The sequence below is a fragment of the Malaclemys terrapin genome, chromosome 7 (genome assembly GCF_027887155.1).
Source record: "Malaclemys terrapin pileata isolate rMalTer1 chromosome 7, rMalTer1.hap1, whole genome shotgun sequence".
Taxonomy (NCBI): Eukaryota; Metazoa; Chordata; order Testudines; family Emydidae; genus Malaclemys; species Malaclemys terrapin.
Genome location: NC_071511.1, coordinates 99583658 through 99610065, shown reverse-complemented (window position 1 = coordinate 99610065; position 26408 = coordinate 99583658). Strand labels below are relative to the sequence as shown.

Here is a 26408-nt window from a genome sequence, read left to right as displayed (position 1 = left end):
AGAGGACCACGTTGCGGCTCTACAGATGTCCTGGATAGGGACTGTGTGCCAGGAAAGCTGCCAAAGATGCCTGCGCTCTAGTCGAGTGAGCTCTGACAATCGGCGGCAGCGGTGGAAGCCCCTCTAGGTCGTAACAGGTCTTTATGCATGAGGTAATCCAATTGGAAATCCTCTGAGAGGACACTGGAAGGTCCTTCATCCTATTCGCTGTAGTGATGAAGAGCTGAGTTGATTTACAGAAAGGCTTGGTACATTCTAAGTAAAAAGCCAAGGCCCTTTGGATGTCCAGCATGTGAAGACACCTTTCTTCACTGGTGGAGAACGAAACAATGCTAGCCAAAGCAGCAGATGTTCTAGCACTGTCACTGGCGACAAGAAGGAACTGAGGATTAGTTCATAGGTAACAAATTGTGGGAGACACGGGGCTGCAGAAAAGATTTAGAAGAAGAAACATTTCCTGAAAGATTACTTGTTGTTTTTGAAGTCTATTCTGAGAGAATAGATTAAAAACAGGAAACAATTTCATTCCTGCAAATAACAATGAAGAACTATCTCTACTACCCACTTGTCCAAGGCTGATGCTTGCCAAGTGGGAAAAGAAGTGAGAAAGGTGGTCATCTAGGCATACAAAAGTTCCAAGAAAAAACACATATATTCATTGATTATTGTACTGTAGATTTAGGAGTGGTGGGCTGGGGAAGAATTGTAGAAGCACTGTCTAGGCTTATTATAGGACCAAGCGCCAGTACCTATCCCTGGAGTAACTACAACCTTTTAAAAAGAACTGGAGCCTTTGTGAAAGAACTAAAGTGAAGAACAAGGAAACAAGGACTGCCTGTATTTATAAGAGGCATTGCATTTTTTCTTTAAGTGGTTTTGAAGGATCAGGAGAAAAGAGCTTTCATTTCTCAGTGCACTCTGCAACAACTACCTGAGTCTGCTCTAAACTATAAACAATTAGCTATTGTCCCAAGTGGTTATACAGCAGCCAGGTATTGATGGAGCACATTGCAGCATGGGGATAATTTGAGGTGCCCCTTATTACTCACTGGTTGATTTTTACTCCTCATTCCTCACTCTCAATGGCTGCTTCCATGATTGCACAAACCAAGACCTTTCCTTCAGACTACATCCCTTCAACACCCATGAAAATAGCTTTCTATGGACTCTGAAGTGTGCTTTTGGGGCTGTGACTCTCTCCTCCCTCCGACCAGTGGAACACAACAGCAGCAGCAGGCACCAGCTCTAGCTGGCCCCCCACATGTTGCCAGCACCATCAGAAGCAGCAGGGCAGTGACCTCCAGTCACTTATGAAAATTTGAAAACAGAAATAAAAAAAGAGAGTCATTTTCTAAAACTGCCTTTCTAACAAACATTTGGCAATGTGTTTGTGTATCTGTGTATTATACAAACATTTGAAAAAACAAAACACTTCTACCCCGGGGAGAGGTTAAGAGAAGAAATGTGACAGATTCCAATCACATTGCTTAATGCACTAGTGGAAGGCACATGGATACTACAGTGACAATCATGGTATTAGAATTAATATAGAATACATTCTGCTTTCTTGGTTTGCACCTAGGTTTCCTGACCTTACTCATACTTAAGCCCCTTTGTTTTCAGTTTAAACCTATTTTTACCAAAACATTCCGGGTTTTACAATAAGTGTTATTTGTTTTTTTCCCAATTTTCACGCTACTTTTGTATCATTCAAATATATATTGTTTTATTAGGAAAATACAATACATTGCATGAGATATATGTATTACAATAATACATTAATCTGTGTATATGTGCAAACATGCCTGTTGAAGTAAGGCTATGTATTAGTCTATAACAGTGTTTCCCAAACTTGGGATGCTGCTTGTGAAGGGAAAGCCCCTGGCGAGCCAGGCTGGTTCATTTAGCTGCCATGTCCGCAGGTCCAGGCGATCGCGGCTCCCACTGGCCACGGTTTGCTGCTCCAGGCCAACTGGGGCTGCTGGAAGCGGTGGCCAGTACGTCCCTCGGCCCGCGCCGCTTCCAGCAGCTCCCATTGGCCTGGAGCAGTGAACCAGGCCAGTGGGAGCTGCAATCGGCCGGACCTGTGGACGCGACAGGTAAACAAGCCGACCCGGCCCGCCAGGGGCTTTCCCTACACAAGCGGTGTCCCAGGTTAGTTTAACTTCTGTGCCAGGGAAGATAATGGAGCAAGTAATTAAGGAAATCATCTGCAAACACTTGGAAGGTGGTAAGGTGATAGGGAACAGCCAGCATGGATTTGTAAACAACAAATCACGTCAAACCAATCTGATAGCTTTCTTCAATAGGATAACGAGTCTTGTGGATAAGAGAGAAGCTGTGGATGTGGTATACCTAGACTTTAGTAAGGCATTTGATAGGGTCTCACATGATATTCTTATCGATAAACTAGGCAAATACAATTTAGATAGGGCTACTATAAGGTGGGTGCATAACTGGCTGGATAACCATAACAACCGTAACAACCATAGAGAGTTGTTATTAATGGTTCCCAATCCTGCTGGAAAGGCATAACGAGTGGGGTTCCGCAGGGGTCTGTTTTGGGACCGACTCTCTTCAATATCTTCATTAACGACTTAGATATTGGCATAGAAAGTACGCTTATTAAGTTTGCGGATGATACCAAACTGGGAGGGATTGCAACTGCTTTGGAGGACAGGGTCATAATTCAAAATGATCTGGACAAATTGGAGAAATGGTCTGAGTTAAACAGGATGAAGTTTAACAAAGACAAATGCAAAGTGCTCCACTTAGGAAAAAAAAATCAGTTTCACACATACAGAATGGGAAGAGACTGTGTAGGAAGGAGTACGGCAGAAAGGGATCTAGGGGTTATAGTGGACTACAAGCTAAATATGAGTCAACAGTGTGATGCTGTTGCAAAAAAAGCAAACATGATTCTGGGATGTATTAACAGGTGTGTTGTGAGCTAGAAACAAGAAGTCATTCTTCCACTCTACTCTGCTCTGGTTATGCCTCAGCTGGAGTATTGTGTCCAGTTCTGGGCACCACATTTCAAGAAAGATGTGGAGAAATTGGAAAGGGTCCAGAGAAGAGCAACAAGAATGATTAAAGGTCTTGAGAACATGACCTATGAAGGAAGGCTGAAAGAATTGGGTTTGTTTAGTTTGGAAAAGAGAAGACTGAGGGGGACACGATAGCAGTTTTCAGGTATCTAAAAGGGTGTCAGGAGGAGGAGGGAGAAAACTTGTTCACCTTAGCCTCTAAGGATAGAACATGAAGCAATGGGCTTAAACTGCAGCAGGGGAGGTCTAGGTTGGACATTAGGAAAAAATTCCTGTCAGGGTGGTTAAACACTGGAATAAATTGCCTAGGGAGGCTGTGGAATCTCCATCTCTGGAGATATTTAAGAGTAGGTTAGATAAATGTCTATCAGGGATGGTCTAGACAGTATTTGGTCCTGCCATGCGGGCAGGGGACTGGACTCGATGACCTCTCGAGGTCCCTTCCAGTCCTAGAATCTATGAGTAAACACTGGTCTATAAGATACACACAATAAGCAAACAGGCACCCACGCAAGTTCTGAAGTGCATATGCATCTGAACGTGCTAATGAATCTCACACCCACCACATACACATTTCAAGCCGTTAGCAGATAATGTTTTATAGATCTGACATACTAAAATGGGAAGAAAATAAAAATCTGTATCAGAATAAGTTTCAGAATGCAAGGAAGTATTTGAAAGTTAAAAAAAAAAAAACCAAAAACAAGAGAAAAGGATGAAGTTGAATGTATGCACTGCAAACGGTGTGGCCCAATTATTAAATGTAAATATTTATAGGCTAATAAATCTTTTATTTAAAAGTCTGCAAAGGCTTATGATTCTTCTTGTTCACTAATATTTCATACTGACAAAGAAGTAATTGTTTTCAGATCATGTTGTGAAGACTGATTTTTGCAACACACAGAACTATATTTGGGTAACAGAATATGAGATGTTGTCGAAACAAGGTCTATGTTGTATAATAATGTCCCCCCATCTATTAGGCCAGTAGCCCTGTCAAAGAAGGAAATTAGGTTGGCTTGGCAAGATTTATTCTTGACAAATACATGCTGGCTATTCCTTATAACCCTATTATCTCTAGGTGCTTACAAACTGATTGTTGAATAATTTGTTCCAGTATTTTCTAGGTATCAAAAAGCTAAAGCTAGCCGTGTGGTGCTGGTTGGCTGGTATCTGATTATTTGTTAGAGTATGACCTTAAGCACAGGGCCTTGTGAATCTCTGTGCTATTGAAAGTGGGGTTTAGAAGGGCTGCAGAAGATTCTGTCCCAGCCACACACAATGGAGGTCATAGGAAGGAGCAAAAAGCAGGGGTTGCAGCAGATACTGGGAAGAGAAATCTACGGGGGGGGGGTGCTGAGGATAAGGTCAAGAACTGGATTACTGGGAGTGTCAGGGAGCACAATTGGCTTAATCCTGTTCCCATTGAAGCCCATGAGAAAATGCATGCAGGAGTGGACTACAACTAAGCACCTTGAGATATTTGTATGAAAAGCACTCCTCATTCAACTACGGAGCAGCCACTCTGTCAAGTGGAGCGGGGCGAGGTTGGGGTGGAGAAGATGACCTTCCTCCTGCGAGAGGAGGTCCGGCCGGAGCGGCAGCCCGCGAGGGGGGCCCGCTCAGAGTTGCAGTAGGGTCCCATACCAATGTTGATGGGCCCAATCCGGGGCTATGAGGATAACCCACCCCCGTCTGACTTCACCTTCTGTAAGACCCTGGCTATTAGGGGGAAGGGCGGGAAGGTGTACAACAGTGGCCCTGACAATGGGAGCAGGAATGCATCCGACATCGCCCCGTCGCCCTCTCCCACCCTGGAGCAGAATCGGGGACACTGGTGATTCTGGGCGATGGCGAACAGGTCTACCTGGGGAGTACCCCACTGCAGGAAGATCCACCTGGCCACCTCCTTGTGCAGGGACCACTCGTGTTGTTGGGAGAAAACCCTGCTCAGGCGGTCTGCGAGCATGTTGCTCTTGCCAGGCAGGTAAAAGGCCCGCAGGAGTATATTGTGGGCTATTCAGAACCCTTCCAGGAGCTGGGCTTCCTGGCATAAGGCCCGGAAATGGGTGCTCCCCTGCTTGTTGACATACTACTGTTGTCCATGAGGACTCTGACTACCTTCCCCTGAATGTGGTGGCAAAAGGCCACGCACGCCAGGCGCACGGCCCTGAGCTCTCTGACATTTATGTGGAGGGTCAGTTCCTTGGGCGACCACATACCCAGGGTCCTGAAGTCCCCCACGTGAGCTCCCCAGCCCAGGTCCAAGGCATCTGACACTAGATCTAGTGAGGGAGAGGGCTCTCGGAAGGGAATACCTCGGATCCTGTTATTTGGGAGAGACCACCTTTGAAGGTGTGCCACCACCGTTGGCGGCACTGTGACAACTTTGTCCAGACCCTCCCTGGCCTGGGAGTACCGGGAGGACAGCCAAAGCTGAAGGGGCCTCATCCAAAGCCTGGCATGTCGCACCACATAGGTGCATGCTGCCATGTGGCCTAGGATTTGTAGACACACCCGTGCCGTGGTTACCGGAAAGGCTGTGACCGAGGCGATGAGAGCTTTGAGCGTCTCGAATCTGTCCCGTGGGAGGGAGGCCGTGGCCACCCGGGAATCTAGCAGCGCCCCTATAAAGCTTATGCGCTGAACGGGGATTAACGTGGATTTCTCCTCGTTTACTAGTAGGCCTAGAGCTGTGCAGGTGTCCAGCAGGAAACTCATCACACACACACACACACACACACACACACACACACACACACACACACACACACACACACTTGCAGTCTGACCCAGGGAAAGAAGCTGCCTGCCAGAGCTGAGGAGGGAGCTCAGCTGCTGCTGAAGCCTGGCCTGGTGTGTCAACCTCCATTCCCATTCCTGAGGTATTCATAACTCTGATGTTCTACTGTATTATTTAGGAAGGAAAAAGCATATGCACAAATACAAATGGAGAATAAATGGCTAGGACTGTTGAAAAGGAACTAGGCATTATAGTGGATCACAAATTGAATATGAGTCAATAATATGATATAGTTATGAAAAAGGCCAATTTCATTCTGGGGTGTATTAACAGGAGTGTTGTATGCAACAACATGGCACGTAACAATGCTGTACTCAGCATTGGTGAGGCCTATATTGGAGTACTGTTTCCAGTTCCAGCAGCAACACTTTAGGAAAGATGTGGACAAATTGGAGAGAGTCCAGAAGACAGCAACAAAAATGATAAAATTTTTAGAAAACCTGACCTATGAGGAAAGGTTAAAAAATGGGGCATGTTTAGTATTAGTCATGACTCAGGGGTCTCAAACCCAGGTCCTCAGAGTCTATGGGAGAAACCATATTCCAACCCTTCATCTAACAGTCTGCTAAAAATAGCTTACCCGTGAAGCCCAGCCCCAAGGTGAGGCTCTGCCCCTGAGGTCAGATTGGCAGAGCCCCAGAGCAGGTGATTGGTCCACTAGCCCTACTTAAGCCAGTGGCAGGAACAGGAAAGTTTCTGAACAACTGGCCTCCACTCTGCTCTGTACTGTGTGCCGTCTGCTTCTTGATTTCCTGGCATCCTGAACTAGCCTGACTTCTGGCATCTGACTTGTGGTTCAGGACCTCCAGTTTGTCTCCTGCTTCTGATCTCCTGGAATTCTGACCCAGCTGACTCCTGTCTTGTGACTGCAGACTCTGGCTCTGACTATTAGGTCTGGATCCCCATGATGCAGTGGTGACAGCCTTGAGAAAAGATGACTGAGGGCGACCTGATAACAGTCTTCAAATATGTTAAGGGCTATTATAAAGAGCATGGTGATCAATTGTTTTCCATGTCCACAGAAGGCAGGACAAGAAGTAATAGGTTTACTCTGCAACAAGGGAGATTTAGGTTAGATATTAGGAATAACTTTCTAAATATAAGGGTAGTGAAGCTCTGGAATAGGTTTCCCAGGGAGGCTGTAGAATCCCCATCATTGGAGGTTTTTAAAAATCGGTTGAACAAACAACGGTAACAGATGGTCTAGAGTTGCTTGGTCCTGCCACAGAGCAGGAGATTGGACTTGATGACTTCTGGAGGCCCCTTCCAGCCCTACATTTCCATGATTCTATGAATGTTGGTTGTACAGAGGGATATGCAAATCAATCAGGAGATGATCTAATTCAGTGAGTACTCTTAGAAAGCAGAAAAGTCCTCTTCTAATGGAGAGGAGGCAGGGGTATATGAAACTTTACAAGCTTGATCTCCATTCAAACAAATTTTGTTTATGGACATACTGACAAAGCCTTCTCAACTGGGTTTGAGTTCTCTGGGCATGTAATACAAGCCATCCTTTTCACACAATTCTCCCATATTTTCTGATCAAGATTTTGCAGCAATAGCTCAGTGGATCAAAAGAAATATGTAGCTCTCAGTGTAATCTCAGCTAAATATAAAGGAAAATGGTTCAGTAGTTTTGAAGTAACGTCTTAAAACTTATTCACATATTGTTTTATGTTAGGGCTTGTCTGTACAGCAAGTTAGTGTGTTGCAAGCCGGAGAGTGTGAATCTACAGCGAAAAAGCTTGCCATGCACTAATTGGCTGCATGGACCCCGCTACTGCACACTAAAGTTCCACAGTGTTCTTTGACACAGACCCTTTAGTGCATGGCAATAGGGTCCCCCTGACAAGTTACTACGTGGCAAGCTAGTGTCCTATACATTCACACCCTGCTTGCTGTGCACTAGATTGCTTTGCTAAATCTGAATTTTTCAATTTAGCTTCTTTGTTCTGTTCTCTGCTCTGACAGCCACTTCAAATGTTACAGCTCTTAGAACCACTTGTGTAATCTAAATGTTGCAAGACCTTTTAAAGTCCAACAAACTTTACAAGAGCTTTAAGGAAGTCCAGGATATTTTAAATTAGAGGCCTTGGAAGCAGATATTGTACTGACACTTTCTTCTTTCATATACATCACAAGTCAATATCTAGATTGATGCAGCAGTTAGACGGCAGAATATTGAGGGCAGCAAGGTGTTGCAATCCACCCTCCAATCTTCTAATTGAATTGTGCACTTCTCCACCACATGTTTGACCATCCGCATTGCTACCCTTCAGTCACACTGTGAAGTATGGGCGAAGCTAAATTTCTGCATTGTGACAGCCACTCTGGCTGTTCCAGTCACTAGCCTGTTAAGTCTAGTCCAGGATCACATACCACATTACAAACAGGAGGATGTAAGTTAGGGCTTCTGAAATTCGTCACCATGCCTGTCTCTATCCCAGAGTTACTGCCACAATGGGAGGACATAGCTGTTAGTCCTGATATGCCTTTGTTCATCTGAGATTAGCACTGGGCTGGCAATGCTGGACATGGGAGCATGAACAGCTGCTGCAAAAGATGTTGCAAAATCAGTCCTGCAGGAAATGCAGATAAAATGGCTGTACATAGAACTTGGATAAGTCTTTCAGATGTATGATCAAAATGTAGGTTACAGAGAGGTGACAGTCTCCTAGCGTGGATTCAGTCTTGGTGACTTTTTTTTTTTTTTTTAAGAAAAAGAATAGCTCACACTGTAATGGTATTATAAGTTTGGACATTACTGAAAAACTATAGTATGTTTTCATATACTTTTCTCAAAAGATATTCCAGCCAATATTACTAGGAAATTTTGGGTATGAAATCTTGTCTCATAGTCAAATATATTCAACATAAAAGAAATGAATAACATAATAAATAATTGATTTTATATCATCATTTCTGAATGCAAAGAATATTCGTGTAATTGTACCTGGTTCTTCTACATGTATTCGATTGTAGAAAATTTGGAGAGAAAAGTCTCTGGATACAGAACTTATTGCCTCCTCTTGAAAGGTACTTAGAGCTTCCAGAGGTAACTCCATAAGTAGTTTGTCTGCTAGTAATATCACACAATCACCTAAATCCATAAGTCCACCTGGTATAAGAAAAATGAGATATTTAGTAATTCATCAGAAATATGTTAATAATTAAAATTACCTGGGAATATGGAGTTTCTTCTTTATCCCACTGCACAAAATGCTTTTTAAATAATGTTATATTATATTTTAATATTAATAATTTAATAATCATATTCTGGATAATTCCCTTCATCCAAACAGAGGCTCTGCAAACTTCCTAGGATATGCATTTGTGGAGCCTAATCCTCCTTCAGAGGAGAAAGTACCTCATTAAAAACCGTACTGTCCCTTGAACAATGTCACATGAATTTGACATATATGCAGTTTCCACCATGGGAATAATATTAGGAAATGCACTGACTTGCCCATTCTGACATGCAACATCCTAAAAAAAAGGCAAGTTAAATGACTTTCAGTCAGAGTACACTTTTAAAGGAGCTGTTAACCAAAGACAGCAGTATCTTTCTGTATGAAACAAAACAAAATGGTTTCTTACCTTCTTGTAACTGTTCTTCGAGATGCATGCATACGTCCATTCCACTATAGATATGTGTGCATTTGTGCACTGGTGTTAGAGAGTTTTTCCTAGAGGACCCTGTAAGGGCAGCCACACATGTGCCCTGGTTTCCCTTATGCTTGGAACTGAGGGTATAAAGGGTGAAGCTGTCCTGTTCGTCCTTCAGTTCCCTCATACTGGAATCTTAGATGATAGGCAGGAGGGTGGGTCATGGAACGGACATATGCAACACAACTTGAAGAAGAACAGTCATGAGAAGGTAAGTAACCATTTTTTATTTGAGTGATTTTATATGTTCATTGCACTGCACATGACTCCCAAACTGTTTCAAATGGAGGCAAGACAAGGAGTGTCATCTGAAAAGGGAATGGATGGCTACTTTCCCTACATTTGAATTGTCCCTTGATGTTGTAGTAATTGTATAATGTCTAGAAAAAGTTCATACAGAGGCCACTCTACAAATGTCAACAATAGGGACCATTCCCATAAAGGCAGCAGAGGCCAAATGTGCCCTAGCTGAATGCGCTGGCATTTTCTCAGGAGGCATCAGACCTTCAGCAGCATACAACATAGCAATGCAGCTGGTAATCCATTTAGAAAGTCGTTGTGCCATAATAGGATGGCCTCTCATTCTTTCCATATAGGAAACAAAGAGTTGGGAAGAAACCCAAAAGGTTTTTGTTCTATGTAAAAAGCAAAGGGATCGGTGCACATCTAGAGAATACCGCTTTTTCCCCAACTTTATGAGCAGGTGGCTTTGGAAAAAAGACTGGTATGTATGACTGATTAAAGTGACAATCAGATAGTACCTTGGATAAGAACTTAGGGTGAGGCCCAGGTTGCACTTGTCCTTGAAGAATGCCATATAAGGAGTGTCTATTACCAGAGAATGCAGCTACCTCACTCTCCTGGCTACTAAAAAGGCCATCATAGCCAAGTGATGTTACATTGAGTAAGAGGCTAAGGACTCAAATGGATTTGTTTGATGGTTAATTTTTTTATCTTGTTTAAACTCAGTTTCTAAAGTTCTACTGAGAACTAGCAACTTCATTAAATGACTGCTCTGCCCCGTATCTTACACACTCACCCTCCTGCAGCTGTGCTGTCTTTGAGTGTGTGAAAGAGAACTACCTGCCAGTCAGAGAAGCGCCTGATTTCGGATCTCTCTCCTTTGTTACATTACACGGTGAGAGTAAAAAAAAAAAAAAAGCTATCTTCTAACTTAAAAATCTCACTTCAGACTTTATCTGCTATAAATTTTAGAATACTTTTACACTGTGTGTTGTGTGTTTCTAACTACAGAGTTATCGAATGTGTTAATATCCTACACTCCAAACTAGCCTCATTTCCATTTTGTGTGTCAGGAAATTTAAATTGTTACAGATTTACCTTTGTTTATTCCAATTACTAAGAGCACTGTGTTCCTTTATTTACTTTTCTGCATATCAATCTTGCTAGTGTTTATACTGCCTCATATATTTGTGATTTGTCTATGACTACCTGAACCTAAAAAGTCTGTTATGCAATTTAACTGAAAGACAAACACCTTTTCACACCTAACTCCTATTTTCTAAACTGTTCATGTTGATTCAATTTAAATATTACCTTAGGTTTTGTCTACACTGGACTTTCGTCTGTAAAACTTTTGTCACTCAGGGTATGTGAAAAAAACACCTCCCCCCCTGAACGACAAAAGTTTTATGGACAAAAAACGCTGGTGTGAACATGCTTTGTCAGTGGGAGAACTCTCCTGTCAACAAAGCTACCGCTGCTCGTTGGGGGTGGAATTTTTTTGTTGGCGTGAGAGCTCTCTCTTGCCGACAAAGAGCGGCTACACTGTGTGACTTTTAGTGGCACGACTGTAGCAGCACAGCTGTGTCGCTAAAAGGTGTGTAGTGCAGACATTCCCTTATACGCTACTTTTTAGACTCCTTTGTTGTTCACCACTTTCAAACTAGCCTATTAATTCCATCAACCCAAAGAGGATGCTACCTGCTCTCCATTATGCCCCAACTTTTATGTGTTATCGGAACACTTTCCAGCTAGGCATGTGTATCTGAACACTGATTAATATTGAACTGTAACTGTCATATGACCTCAAACTTATTTTTTTTACATCTAATGCTTAGTCCTAGAATTCTAGTTTCTTATGACAAAATTGAGAAGAATTATTAGTTGTTTTGCAAGCTTTGTTTGTTAGTATATTTAGTTTATTAGTTTTTAATAATAATTGTTTTTCTTCAGTTTAAGAGATTTTTTATATTAAGTTGAGTTAATGTTGTAACCTAGTTTATTTTCACTGAATTTACCTTGGTTATTCGATATTATCTTACTTAATGTGTGCACTGAATTGTTAGCAATACTTAGCTGTTAGCCTCTCTCAGTAAGAGACAAATATTCTTTGGTAAGTTTAGTGCCTTGAGTAATTTATTGAATAGCATGGTTGTTGATTCTCATGACTTTTTGAGTTTTATCCTTCTATGATACTAGTTTGGTCATAGATAATCAAATTTTGTTGTGATTTTGTTCTTTTGTTTTAGAATTTCATAGTTAATTAGAAGTTGATTTTAACTATTAATAACTTATTGCTCATTTATGTTTCATTTGTTATACTGAAATCATTTGCATATTATTGATTGATTTTGTATATTTTTCCTTGTTATTTTAGTTACTTCAATAAACATTCTCTTTATTTCAACATCAAGTTCAGTTGCTGATTTTGAGACATCAGCTATTGCATTAAAAGAACCCTGTGACGAAATTAGTGGGAGTTACACTTCCTGAGATAGTCTCTTGAATAGGCTGTATCAATAATTCCATCTATTTAATTGTTCTATCTCTCAGTTATCCATTCTGAGAATTTTTTTTGATGTTTTAAATAATTTTTAGACCCAATTATCTGGTGCTTAGATACTCATTTCCACTCCACTCTGTCCTTGTGAATGGGACATGAGCGACATAAGTTATTCCAACATAAGATGTAGGGTAAACACTGCATCCATCTACTTAGCTAAGATTATATTCCATCGGCATAGCTGCATCCACACTGGGGTTTTTCTTGGCAGGACTATGTTGGTCAGGGGTGTTTCTTTTTTTTTTTTTTTTTTTTTTCACACCCCTGACCAAAATACCTATGCTGATGTCACTTTTCAGTATAGACCAAGCCTAGGACTGTAGTAACCCCCACAGCCTAGACGAGCGGAGGAGAAGATGAATAAGGAGACTGATGGACCCCAGGAAAGTTCTCTCTTTTTGACCTTCTGCAATGGGTCATCTTTTCTCCCAAACAGATTGGCTTACTATGGGCTTGTGCAGCTTTGAAGATGGTAGATAATCTAAGCAGCTATTTTGCAGGCATAATCAAATACTTGGACATGTAGAGTAAATGTCCTAAATTGCACTTACAACTATTTGTACTTACAAACTGTTGCCGGGGTGGGGTGTATGTGTGGGGAGGAGAGAAGGGGGGGGCAGGGTGTGCGTGTCAGTATTTCAAAATCTGTCCCTACATATTATTTTCTAGATATGACATACCTTGTAATCCAGTATGTTTCATCTCCTTATCTTTGGCTTTTGTTTTTCCTGATTCTGCTGTTGAAACTGATGGACTCTGTGATCTGAAAATAAGAATTATGCCTCAAAATACTACATATATCATGGCAAACTTGGATTTTCAAAGCACTGTAAAGGAAATAAGTGTCTAAATTTCATTGAAATTTAGTGAATGTTGGAGGGCCTAACTCCCTTAGGTTCCTTGGTAAATGCAAGCCTTAAATAGTTTAATGATTATGTTTCAACACTGATTTTAACACTATATAACTTTTGTTATACAATAACATTTAACAGTGATGGCCATTAGTCCTATTTAAGACCTGATTCTGCAAAGACTTACATATATTACCGTTAAGAACATAAGTAGTTCCTTTCATGGGTCTATTCCTGCTTAAAACTAAGCATGTGTGTACATTTTTGCAGGATCAGGAACTAACTTCATAAATATTTTTAATGTTAATTTTAATATGATTTAGGAAAGGAGATGAAAAAACATTTGTAAAAATCTTACCTAAAATCAGTAAAATCAAATACTGGCAAAACTGGTTTCAGATATTCTTCCATGGCTTTTAAAATATCAGAGAAATCTGATGTAACATTTTTCTCATTTTCATTTATGTTTTCTGTTAGATTCTATCATATAAATAAAAAAATCATTAGAATGCTTACAAAGTTCAGTGACAACAAAGATGGGAAGTACAATAGGTTAATCAGGGCTAAATTGAATAATTATAATTGAAGCATTATAAAATTAAAATAAACAATTTTCCTTAAATCACTGAATTAATTATGTTTCAAAATTGTTCTCTCTGAACGCTTTATTAATGTCAGCATTTTGTTGACAATCCCTTCTCTAATGCAAGAATCAGTGCAATAATGCGTGGGGATATAAAATGGGATATTTTAGCCACAAATACTTTATACTGAAAACAGGTGATTGCTGTAAAGAAGCTAGCTGGGAGGGGGAGGAGGAGGAGGAGGAAGAAGAGAGAAGACCAGGAAAAGAGAGAAGTAAAGTGATGGCACAAATCAAGGAATAGTAGATGGGAGTGGTAGAGAAAGGGTATGGCCCCAGAGGGAGAGAGACTGATGAGGGACTCAAACAAGTTGAAGAAAACAGATGGGAAGAGAACTGACAGGCAAAGATGAAAGGAGGTGAAAGAAGAAATTGACAGAGAGTAGATTAGAAATAAAAGGAAGAGGGAAATAACTGAATAGCATAGAAAGGAAAAGTTAAAAACACATACAAATTTAATTTTACATTGAAAGGTCCATTTTTTATAGCTATCTCACCACAGTCTCCATTTGTGTGGGTGTAACTGTGTGTGCGCGCGAATACTTACACATGCAGTTGTGAAGTACTAAATGTCTGAATGTACAGCTGATAAATGCTATCGTATCCACATGCAGCAGATGGGTTCTGTGAAGTAAATTCTATCGTTTGCAGGCAAGTGACAGCATTTATTAACTGAACAGGCAGGTGTTAGCCTTTTAAGTGTCATTATAGGTATCTGAATACATACAGTTCATATGCACACATGGAGGCCAGTGTTTTAAAACTCTGGTCTTGTTCATTCTAACTTATGTTATCACACTATTGCAATTCCCTATTGGTCAAAAGGAAGGGAGAGGAGAGGGAACCAAAATAACTATCACATACCTCTCCGTAACAACTAAGGCTGGCTATGGCTACAAACAAAATCATCAATATTTTGCCTACCAGCTTTAATCAGGGTTTTTTGCTGAGTGACACTGGGATAGAAAAGATAAAGTTCTCCTTTTAGTTTTAAAATTCCTTCCTGATAATTGGCAGCATTCAAAGATTTGTTTTAAAGCAAAAATAAGCATTTAAAGTTTTTAAAAAGCAAGGGTTCTCTTCTCAGATATGTTATTTATCACCCAGTTACATGTGTATCGTCACCTAATGACTAGAGGCCTGCTTTTACTAGTAGTGACTGTAGCAACCTGCATGAAACTTGGAGAAGTGCTGATTGCAGGAAAGAAGAGTCTGGAAGAGGCACCAAGAAGTCAGTCTGTGTGCAAATGACTTGAATGCTAGCTGCAATTGCAGCAAATCTGTAAATAGATGCTTTAAAATAAACCACCATTTCAGCTTTACAAGCACGGAGTCTTCTCACATTATTATGCAGTACACGGGACATGAAACACTGATAATCATTTCCAGTTCAGACAAAGAATTATTTGATCAACCTTTTTTATTAAACTATAGATCAGGGGTAGGCAACCTATGGCACGTGTGCCGAAGGCGGCACGCGAGCTGATTTTCAGTGGCACTCACACTGCCCGGGTCGGTCCTGGCCACCGGTCCAAGGGGCTCTGCATTTTAATTTAATTTTAAATGAAGCTTCTTAAACCTTATTTACTTTACATACAACAATAGTTTAGTTATATATTATAGACTTATAGAAAGAGACCTTCTAAAAACTTTAAAATGTATTACTGGCACGCAAAACCTTAAATCAGAGTGAATAAATGAAGACTTGGCACACCACTTCTGAAAGGTTGCCGACCCCTGCTATAGATAAATAATAATGAAAAAAAAAAAGTTGTTTTTCAGTGCTTTTGTTAGGAGGCTATAAGTTAAGAAACAAGTTTGGCATTTGAACATCACATATTGTATGCCTGTGAGAAAATTAACTACTGTGTGTAAAAGCATATCTAATCTAATGAAGCCAGAGTTCTTGAGTTGACATCAATTTCCTGTGATCTTGCAATCTAAACACAGTGAATAAATACTAAGGACCCAATCCTGCAATTACTTATGCAAGAGCTTAACTTTATGTACTGTGAGCAGTTCCATTGACAATGTAAAGTTAAGCACTATGTAAATCTTCACAGGATTGGGTTTTAATAGAGACCTAATGATTTTCAGGAATGCCTAAGGGAATTAAAACCAATGGGGAGCTTGGTGCCTAACTCCTATAGTTTCTTTTCAAAACTTTCCCTCTAATTTTTATATATAAGTATAAATGACAAGCTCTTAAGATATACAATATTCCATTTGGGGAAAAATTATGAATCTCATTTTACATCAAAATTCCATCAGTCTAAATTGTTAAAGAAGTTCAAAGCTGTTGGAAAAAAATCTCCATAACAACAACATCAGAACAACAAACTACTATTTAGAACAAAAAAAATAACGGTAAGTTTCAAAGTAGAGCATACACAGGAGATAACAGTTACAGAGCTTATAAGAAGTTGCATTTGGAAAGGACAGTTACCTGTTCCGTAACTGGCATTCTTCGAGATATGTTGCTCAGGTGTATTTCACTATAGGTGACTCCAAGCTATCCCTGATGGAGGCGGGTAGGAGTTTAAGTGTAAAGATTTAAGGGTTACCCGGGCGGAGCACCGCCCTACCAAACCCGGCGTCATCCCTTGCTTAGGAGACGATTGCATAGTGCGATGAAAAAGTGTGGACAGAGGGCCACGTAGCAGCTCTACAGATGTCCTGAATAGGGACGTGAGCCACATAGGCCGCTGACGAGGCCTGGGCTCTCGTCGAATGGGCCTTCACAATAGGAGGCGGGGGAACCCCTGCCAGGTCGTAACAGGTGCGAATGCACAAAGTGATCCAGCGGAAGATCTGCTGGGTGGAGACCGGTCGCCCCCTCATGCACTCAGCCGAAGCAATAAAAAGCTGGGGGGACTTCCTAAATGGCCTGGTTCTGTCTAAGTAAAAGGCCAGCGCTCTGTGCACGTCTAACATGTGCAGGCGGCGTTCCTCATTAGAGGAATGGGGCTTAGGACAGAGGATTGGGAGGAAAATATCCTGATTCATGTGGAAAGCCGAGACTACCTTCGGCAAAAAGGCAGGGTGAGGGCGGAGCTGAACCTTGTCCTTATGAAGGACCGTATACAGCGGTTCAGAGGTCAGGGCCCTGAGCTCGGAGACCCAGCGGGCTGAGGTGATAGCCACTAAGAACGCCACCTTCCACAACAGGTGGGACTACGAACACGTGGCTAACGGCTCAAAGGGAGGCCCTGTGAGGCAGGAGAGTACCAGGTTTAAATCCTAGAGCGGGACCGAGGGTCTAGCGTAAGGGAATGCCTGATCTAACCCTTTCAGAAACCAGGCTGTCATGTGATGTGCAAACACAGACAGGCCCTGCACCGGGGGATGGAAAGCCGAAATGGCCGCCAGGTGCATCCTGATGGATGAGGGCTTCAGGCCTTGGGTCCTAAGGGACAGGAGGTAATCGAGGACAAGCTGGATAGATGCAGAAGAGGGAGAGGAACCTCTATCCCTCACCCACATAGAGAAGCTATACCACTTAGCCAGGTAGGTTTGCCGTGTGTAGGGTTTCCTACTTTCCAGCAGGACCCTTCTTACATCCTCAGAACACCTCCCCTCCTCCTCCTTAAACCATGAACCAGCCACGCTGTCAAGTGGAGCGCGGCTAGATTGGAATGGAGGAGACGACCTTCCTCCTGGAAGAGGAGGTCCGGGCGTAGCGGCAGCCTGCGAGGAGGAGCCACTAAGAGTTGCAGCAGGGACCCGGTCCAATGCTGACGGACCCAATCCGGGGCTATGAGGTTAATCCTCGCCCCGTCTGACTTCACCTTCTGTAGGATCCTGTCTATTAAGGGGAAGGGCGGGAAGGCATACAACAGGGGCCCGACCATGGGAACCGGAATGCATCCGATAGCGCCCTGTCGCCCTCTCACGCTCTGGAGCAGAATCAAGGACACTGTCGATTCTGGGCGGTGGCGAACAGGTCTACCTGGGGACCACCCCACTGTAGGAAGATCCACCTGGCCACCTCCTTGTGCAGGGACCACTCATGCTGTTGGGAGAATAGTCTGCTCAGGTGGTCCGTGAGCATGTTGCTCTTGCCGGGCAGGTAAAAAGCCCGCAGAAGTATATTGTGGGCTATACAGAACTCCCACAGGAGCTGGGCTTCCTGGCATAAGGCCCGGGAACGCGTGCCCCCCTGTTTGTTGACATAATACATGGCGGTCGTGTTGTCCGTGAGGACTCTGACCACCCTCCCTTGTATGTGCTGGCAAAATGCCACGCACGCCGGGCGTACGGCCCTGAGCTCCCTGACATTTATGTGCAGGGTTAGTTCCCCTGGGTCCTGAAATCCCCCACGCGGGCTCCCCAGCCCAGGTCCGAGGTGTCCGACACTAGATCTAGTGAGGGAGGGGGCTCTCGGAAGGGAATACCCTGAAACATGTTGCTCGGGAGGGACCACCATTGGAGGTCTGCCACCACCTTGGGCGGCACTGTGACCATCTTGTCCAGGCTGTCCCTGGCCTGGGAATACCGGGAGGCCAGCCAGAGCTGAAGGGGCCGCATCTGAAATCTGGCATGTCTCACCACATACGTGCAAGCTGCCATGTGGCCTAGGATTTGGAGGCACACCCGTGCTGTGGTTACCGGAAAGGCCGTGACCGAGGCGATGAGAGCGCGTGGGAGGGAGGCCATGGCTACCCGGGAATCTAACAGCGCCCCTATAAAGCTTATGCGCTGAACCGGAATTAACATGGATTTCTCCTTGTTTACCAGTAGGCCTAGAGCCCCGCTGGTGTCTAGCAGGAAGCACGTCTGCTGCTACACCAGAGCGCGAGACTGGCCCTTGAGCAGCCAGTCGTTGAGGTAGGGGAAGATCTGCAGCCCTTTCCTCCTGAGGTGGGCCGCCACCACCACCACCATACATTTTCTAAATACCCTGGGGGCAACAGAAAGGCCAAAGGGGAGGAACATAAATTGGAAGTGGTCCTGACCCACCAGGAAACAGAGGAAGCGCCTGTGACCCTCGAAAATGTGGATGTGAAAGTATGCATCCTGGAGGTCCAGTGCATTAAACCAATCCCCCTGGTCTAGGGATGGATCAGGGACACCATGTGGAATTTGCCACACACCAGAAACTGGTTGAGATTCCGCAGGCTGAGGATGGGCAGAAGCCCACCGTTCGCCTTGGGGATGAGGAAATACCTGAAGTAAAAGCCCCTGCCCTGGTATTCCCGTGGTACCCTTTCCACCGCTCCCAGAGAGAGGAGGCGCTCTACCTCCTGGCTGGGGGACAGTTGGGAGGGGTTGAAACAAACTGCAGCTGTACCCTTGCTAGATGGTGTGGACCCATTGGTCCAACGTTATATGGGACCACTGCAGTCGGAGGTCCGATAAATGGTTTAGAAAAGGTAACCTTATTAACTGGGTGGGAGGTACACTGGTAACAGGCCCGGTGACCCCCCTCAACGAGTCAAAAACGCCATTTTCCCGGCCGTTTGGCCTTCGAGGCCCCAGGCCGTGGGACTGAGCGGGATTGGCGTTGGGACCGACGCCTTTGTTCCCTCTGCCGCTTAGGTGGGGGTTCATATCTGCCCCTACCTTGCAGAGCAGAGGGTTGAGGCCTGGGCTTGTCCTTGGCAGGTGGGACGTACAGGCCTAGCATCTGCAGGGTGGTGTGGGAGTCCTTCATCCCATGCAGAGTGGTGTCTGTCTGTTCTGCAAAAAGGGCCTTGCTATCAAACGGCAGGTCCTGCATTATGGACTGGGATTCTGACAACAGCCCTGAAAGCGATAGGCACGACGCCCGTCGCATGGAGACTGCGGAAGCCATCGAACGAGCGGCTGTGTCTGCCGCATCCGAAGCCACCTGGAGAGCCGCTTTTGGGGCGGTCGCACCCTCCTCAATCAGCGCCTGGAACTTCTTCGCATCCTTGTCAGGAATGAGGGGCTCAAACTTGGGGAGAGATCCCCCGAGATTAAACTTGTAACGACTCAGAAGCGCCTTATGGTTGGCCACTCTGAGCTGGAAACTCGTTGACGAATAAACCTTTTTTCCAAAGATATCAAGTCTATGTGCGTCTTTGTCCTTTGGCGTGGGCGCAGGCTGACCATTCTGATCGCGGTGGTGGACTGACTCTACCACCAGGGCGTTTGGAGCTGGGTGGGTGTAAAGGTACTCAAGACCCCTCGCGGGGACAAAGTGCTTTCTCTCGGCCTTCTTGGAAATTGGCCCAAGAGAAGCCCGGGGTCTGCCAAAGGCCAGTGGTGATGTTGGCGATTCCCTGATGGAAAGGGAGCACCACATGCCCAGGTACCAAGGAGGCGAGGACATTGAAGAGAGTATCGGAGGGCTCCTCCATCTCCTCAGCCCGGAACTCGAGGTTGGCTGCCACCCTCCAAAGCAGCTCTTGATGTGCTTTAAAGTCCTCTTGGGAAGAGTGAGGCGGTACTGCAACTGAATTGCCCTGTGCCGAAGAGGTGGACGGTGCAGTGCCTTCAGCGGCCAATGGCATCGTGGGCTCCACGTCTGGGTTCGGTGCTGGAGTCGGTGCTGGGGGTTCGGCGCCCACAGCCTGATCCCGGTGCTGGGGAGGTGATGCGGGTTGGTCCTGAGAGGCTCCCGCCATGGAGCAAGGTCCTGGCTGCGCAGGTGCCTGAGGCCACGGTGCCCACTGGCACCATTGTTCCTGCCAGGGCACAGCCTGGAACTGAGGCGCATCGGGTGGCAGGACCGGTTGTTCTTGTGGCGCGGTGTGGCCCAGGGAGAGACGGTACCAAAGTCCTGGAAGAGCGCACGGTACCGTGGGAACGACTGGAGCAGTCTCTATTGTGATGGCTCGTGCCCCGAGACTTTGTCCGGGACAATGTTGATAGGTAGATGTCCGAGGAACTGTCTCTGGACTCCCTGTGGCGCCTGTGGCCACTGTGCTGCGGTGCCAGGGACTCTCGAGACGCGCTCCGGGCATGGCCTCTGCGATGGCGGGCGCTTGAGTACGAGCGCCGGTGCCGACGGCGTCGAGACCTGTTCCTCTCGGAGCGGCTGGAAGAGGAACGGTGCCGTCTCTTGTTGCCTCCGCGACGGCATCCAAGAGCGGAGGAGTGGGATCTGCTCGTCGAAGAGTCCGGACGCGGAGTCGACATGCGTCTCGGAGCTCTGCTCGGCACCTCGACCTGGGACGGTGCCTCGGACACCTCCGGGGAGGGCTGATGGGCGCCCAAAGGCAGCTTCCCACGGGACTGGGGGCCCGACTGAGGTGGCGCTCCCAGCACTGGAAGTGCTAAGATGTCACACACGGCCTGAGCTGCCTCTGGCGTCAAAGGCATGCGTACCTCCAGCGAGGCTTGTGTGGACGGGACTGGACTATTCCGCTCATCCCGAGTTGGAGATCTCTGTCCCGATGGGCATCGCGGGCTGCCCAACTCGGGTCTGGCCTCACCCCTGTCCTTCTCTTGGCGCCGCTGAGACTTCCCTGGCTTCTTAGCGGGGGAGCGGTGCCGGGACGTCGACAGCGCCTCGCTGCGCACTGAGGACGCGGTACCTGGTGCCGATTCGGAATGGCACACCGGAGGCGCTTCGCCACGTGCCGAAGACGTGGAGCCTGGCGTGGTGTCGGCTCAACGTGCTGGTGCCGGGGCCAATGCCAACTCCATTAAAAGACCTCGGAGTCGGATCTCATGCTCCTTCTTCGTCCGCGGCTTGAAGGAGTGGCAGATCTTGCACTTGTCACTAACGTGAAACTTGCCCAGACAGATTGTGTGGATCGTTTCTGGGCATGTAGTTGCGACAGGAGTCGCACGACTTGAAGCCTGAGCCACGGGGCATGCCCCGAACCAGGAACTCGCGAAAGAAAGTCCAGTAAGGGAAGAGATCAGTGAAACTGGATACCACTAAGCTAGAAACGCTGCAGCTAAGCTAAACTGGAACAAGTTCTGACTACCTTCACTGGCGGCAAGAAGGAACTGAGGGTGGGGGGGAGCATGCAGCCCCCTTTATGGCGCGATATGTCGGTGCCACTCCAGGGGTCGCAGCGGTGCTCCCCCTCTACAGATATTGCTAAGGGGAAAACTTCCGGCACCGGTGCACGTGGCGAGCATGCACACCTATAGTGGAATACACCTGAGCAATCACTCGAAGAAGAATAAATGTTAAGAATTATAGATGAGCACTATTTTGCACAGCTTTTTGTTTTATCTTCCATATATATTTTAATGTCTCTTTTAAAAATAAAAATCCTGAATCAAATATATTACCATATCTATTTTGGGAGTAGTTTCTTGCCATTTTTGAAAGTCAATTTTCTCTACATGGAATTTCTTTTGTAATTCCTGTCTGAGGAGATTATTCATCCTTTCCTGTTTGTAAAGATGTACTTTTTCCAACAAAATCAAGATTGTATCAGGATTCACGGGAAAACGATAAACTTTAGCCCGCACTAATAAAAGAAAAAAAAGTAACTGAGAACATTTTCCTTCTAAAAAAATAATTTCCATATAGCCACATATTTTTTATATTTCACTTTGAATAATTCCAGTATATAAAGTGATAAAATATAGTATTAAATAACAGCACAATTATTTAGGTATGGTCAATATCGAGTTAAAAAACAGTAATATAAGTTTATCTTGAACTTGGAAACACAGTGGCAGAAAGAGAATCAAGTATCTAAAAGTACATTCCCTGTTGCGGCAAGAAAAACGATTCTCCCCCCCCCCCCCATGCTATTAAAGATGCGTTTGCATTTTATTATTATGACACATAATACTTTAAAACACACAAATCATGCCTCACCTATAAAAAGGGTATAACAATAAAAAGCTTACAATAACCATTTTTCTGACTATGACCATTTTTTGGCCCTCATAAACAACGCGATTAGATTATTGTAAATTTAGACTAGTGATAAGCACAGAAACAGTACATCTGTCATGCATATAACTTCCACTGGCATTAATGGGAATTATGTACATAAATTTCCAGGTATCAAGGTAAGACTATACTCCTTAGCACTCTGTCTTAAAATTATATCAATTGCTTGACTGCATGAATTAGATTTTCTTGTACTGAATGCAACAGTGAGAGCTATGGATCTCCTAACATCACCATTTTGATCACTTTATTTCTAAACAGAGACACTCACCCATTGGCTGACCTGGTTTTCCTTTCTGTTGTCCGCTACTGAGTTTTTGCTTATCAATCATTGCACTATACAACATTGATCTATGGAAAGCAATAAAAAACAGAATGGAATATTTGACTATTCACATATTCAGACCTTTCAGCCTTTCAGATAAGTAATTGTTGCCCTCTAATGTTACATGTTCACATGCCCTGAGATGTATTAAGCACTCCTGAACTTGGGCAAGTGCCCAAATCTTGCAGACCAAGTCCAGAGCTGGTAAATCAGAGACTGCCAGATGTTCAGATCTGCTTCTGATTGCTTTTGAGGGATATAATCCTCAAACAGTAGGGGATCTAATAGACACAGAAAAAAATGGACTGAACCATGGAGTGGTTATCTTGTGGGCTGCTCCCTCAAGTAGGCTGTTGGGGTGGCTGGCTACTACTGCAAAGATCTATATACAAGTGGCTGACTGGCACCTACCTTGCTTCATGTGATCTCGTCAGAGCAGGAAAATTGATGAGACAAAGCACAATGAGCCACACTTACTCAAAATTGTTAAAATGTGGGGCCAGATCAATGAGCACTGTTAAATCCACCCACTATCCTGGTGGTTTTTGAATTGCTGCACTAATTTTCTTGTCCGCCCCCTCCACCTTCTCAGGCTACATCTACACAACAGCTGGAAGGATGCTTCCTAGCATGGGTAGACAGATGCACTAGCTCTATTTAAGTTAGCATGCTAAAAATAGCAGTGTGGCCACGGGCAGTGACTTGGGCTATCTGACTTAGTATGTAACCAGGGGGTTGGGTGGGATGATACTTGGGTGGCTAATTGAAGCCGCCATGGTCACATTGCTATTTTTAGTGCGATAGCTCAAGCTTGTCTATCGGCATTGGAAAGCATTCTCCCAGATGCTGTATGCATATGCCCTTATGGGATTGGGGAAGGAGAGAAAAAAATCTCTGCTTTCAGGGAGCAGAAGAAAGGTAAAGAAGACAGCCTGCAGAGTTGTAAGCAAACATCACCCAAGTATATGTGTGAAAGCTTGGGGAGAAGGTTCTTTTGCTGCTACACCTGTTAAGAGACTTTCGCTAATACATATCTGGTCTTTCAACCACTAAGTGTCACTCTTCCCACCATCTCTATAGGGATGTATAATGAAACATGGGGGCTGTAAAGAATAATTTTGTAGACCACGTTTAAGATTTTGGGTCTCTCCTGTCTACCCTGAGGAACAGAAAGAGAGAGAATTGTGGAAACTTAAAAATGACTTTAGGTTCATGTTTGAGTTTTGGTCAGTTCTTATTTTTTCTGAACTTGTTCACTTACCCTAGATTACAAAATCAACATAATTAGAAGTCAAAATAACTTGGCAAAGGAAAATAAAGTTTGTACAAAACAAAATGATAAAGTTTTATACCTGTCGTTTGAATGCTGGAGAATGAGTATATGGAAGTTTGGTGGCAATTCATTTACGATGTTAAAATGTTGTGCAAGAATACAGAGATTTCTCCATGCCTGTACAATAATTTAAAACTGACATTACTTTTCCTATCTTTTTATGAACAACACGTGCAGTGCTTTTATCAAGAGACTGATTATAATAGTTCCAAAAACAAAGGCACTGCTATATGCAAAAGGCATACTTAGAAAAGAATATTATAATGTAGTGCACAATAAATGAAGTTAAAGCAATAATTCATGGCTAACATTAACATGAGTTATTTGCCTACTATACTGCATATCATGCTAAAACACTACCAAATGTTGAAACTGATTAATATTATCAGTAGAAAGGAATAGCAAAATATTTCAACTCAACATTTATATTTTCTAAAAGCAATTCAAGCATTTCCATAGGAATATACACCTGGATCATTTATACTCCTCTGTAAAAGGAACTGTATAGACTCTAATACATACGTACAAATATTATACATAATAATATAAAATTTGACTTGCTATGGGTCATTATTTTGCTCCAGAACAACACTGTTCCACTCATACATAGTACGGTTCAAAAAGTTACCTTTGAGGTAGCAGTTAGCCTCTGCTCCACATTTTTGAGAAGACTACTGGTTATGTCCCCATTTTGTTTTAAGTGATGCTGAAGATGCAATAGTGCTGCCAGCTGAGAGCTGCTAGTGTTAGAAGTGGCTGCTAGCAGGATATCCTTCATCATCATAGATGATGAACAGCTCTGTAATATTTTAATATTTGTTTATTTTCCCAAATGTTTCATACAAATAGTTATTGAAAACGCTTGTCATATAAAGGTGAAATGAAATGGCAAACATATTACCATTATTTACAGCTACAAAACAGTGTAAAAGCTTTGGCGATAAATTATGAAGACTGGAAGATTTCTTAGCTATTAATTTCCTTTCTGAAATTGATCTCTCCATTAGTCCTGATTGCTGGAATGCTCCCCCCTGCACTGAGCTGGGGAGAGTTCTAATGAGTTTATGGGAGCCTGGGCCCCCAAATCAGGCCCACTGGGATTGTGTCAGAAGAGTACTTCCAAAGGTATGCGGAAATTTATTTCAGCAATTCAGTATCTAGTAACTATAAACGCAAAGTAACTAGAAGAAGACAGCTTAAACCACCTTTAGGAAGCCTGAAAATTAGTTGCTGGAAAATGGTCAACAATGCAAAGGGTTGGATGTACTGATGTAGATATAAATCTGACAAACCAAATATACATGTAAAATTTTCCAATCTGCTTTAACACAATGAATGCAGAAACCCAGGGCATCATTTTCACAATCCTAGAAACCCAGCCATTTTTACACTCACTTTAGAGGGCAGAATTGCACTTTTTATTGCAGTACAGTTTTAATTTAATTTTATTATGATATTTTATACATAGTAAAATGATACAATAGTGGCATCTATTAGTGAAAACCTGAAGTCCATACTATGAAAATTATCAAGGTTTTACAATGGTCATATGTCAATAATACACTGACAAAAACCACTAAAATCAGAAAACATATTGTATATTTAATTATTATGAATAATAATACCACTACCTAGCTCTTACATAGTGGGTTAGTAGTCAGTTGTCATGCTATCCAAATAGACAAATTTACTTATGGTACTCAAAGCTCGTTTTTTACATTGTAAAGGGACTTAAGCAGCAGTTGTGTTACCTGATGAAGGGCCAAAAACTGGCTACTTGAAACTGGATCAAATTGTCCAATACATTCAATGATTTCAAGACTAGCAGCAGCCAGAATATCAATTATGTTGTTACTGAATGCAACATTCATGCACTGAAGCAAAACTTCACTGGATTGAGAGAGGTATCTTTGGGCCAAAATCCGTTTTCTCTAAATAATAAAAATAAAAATGTTCTACATTAAAATATTTGTTAAATTACATAAATACATTATTGATGCATTTTTGATCACTACAATCTTGGCAGATAAATCTGGTTTTGTTCTTGTATAATGGTATTTTTTTAAAGTTTGATGAAAAATGGTATGAGTTTAGTCTCCTTGTA

General features: G+C 43.5%; 1 protein-coding gene across 2 annotated transcripts in view; it reads right to left on the bottom strand.

The window, feature by feature from the left end:
* CFAP46 (cilia and flagella associated protein 46) overlaps positions 1-26408 on the bottom strand; it is a 175088-nt gene that overhangs the window by 14984 nt on the left and 133696 nt on the right. For both annotated transcript variants that reach the window (XM_054035846.1, XM_054035847.1), the window contains 8 exons: positions 26056-26235; positions 24933-25103; positions 24324-24421; positions 22918-22997; positions 22031-22212; positions 13532-13653; positions 13003-13085; positions 8804-8968 (listed from right to left, as the gene is read on the bottom strand). In XM_054035846.1, coding sequence (XP_053891821.1) covers positions 8804-8968; positions 13003-13085; positions 13532-13653; positions 22031-22212; positions 22918-22997; positions 24324-24421; positions 24933-25103; positions 26056-26235 — 1081 coding nt within the window. The remainder of the gene's footprint in view (positions 1-8803; positions 8969-13002; positions 13086-13531; positions 13654-22030; positions 22213-22917; positions 22998-24323; positions 24422-24932; positions 25104-26055; positions 26236-26408) is intronic.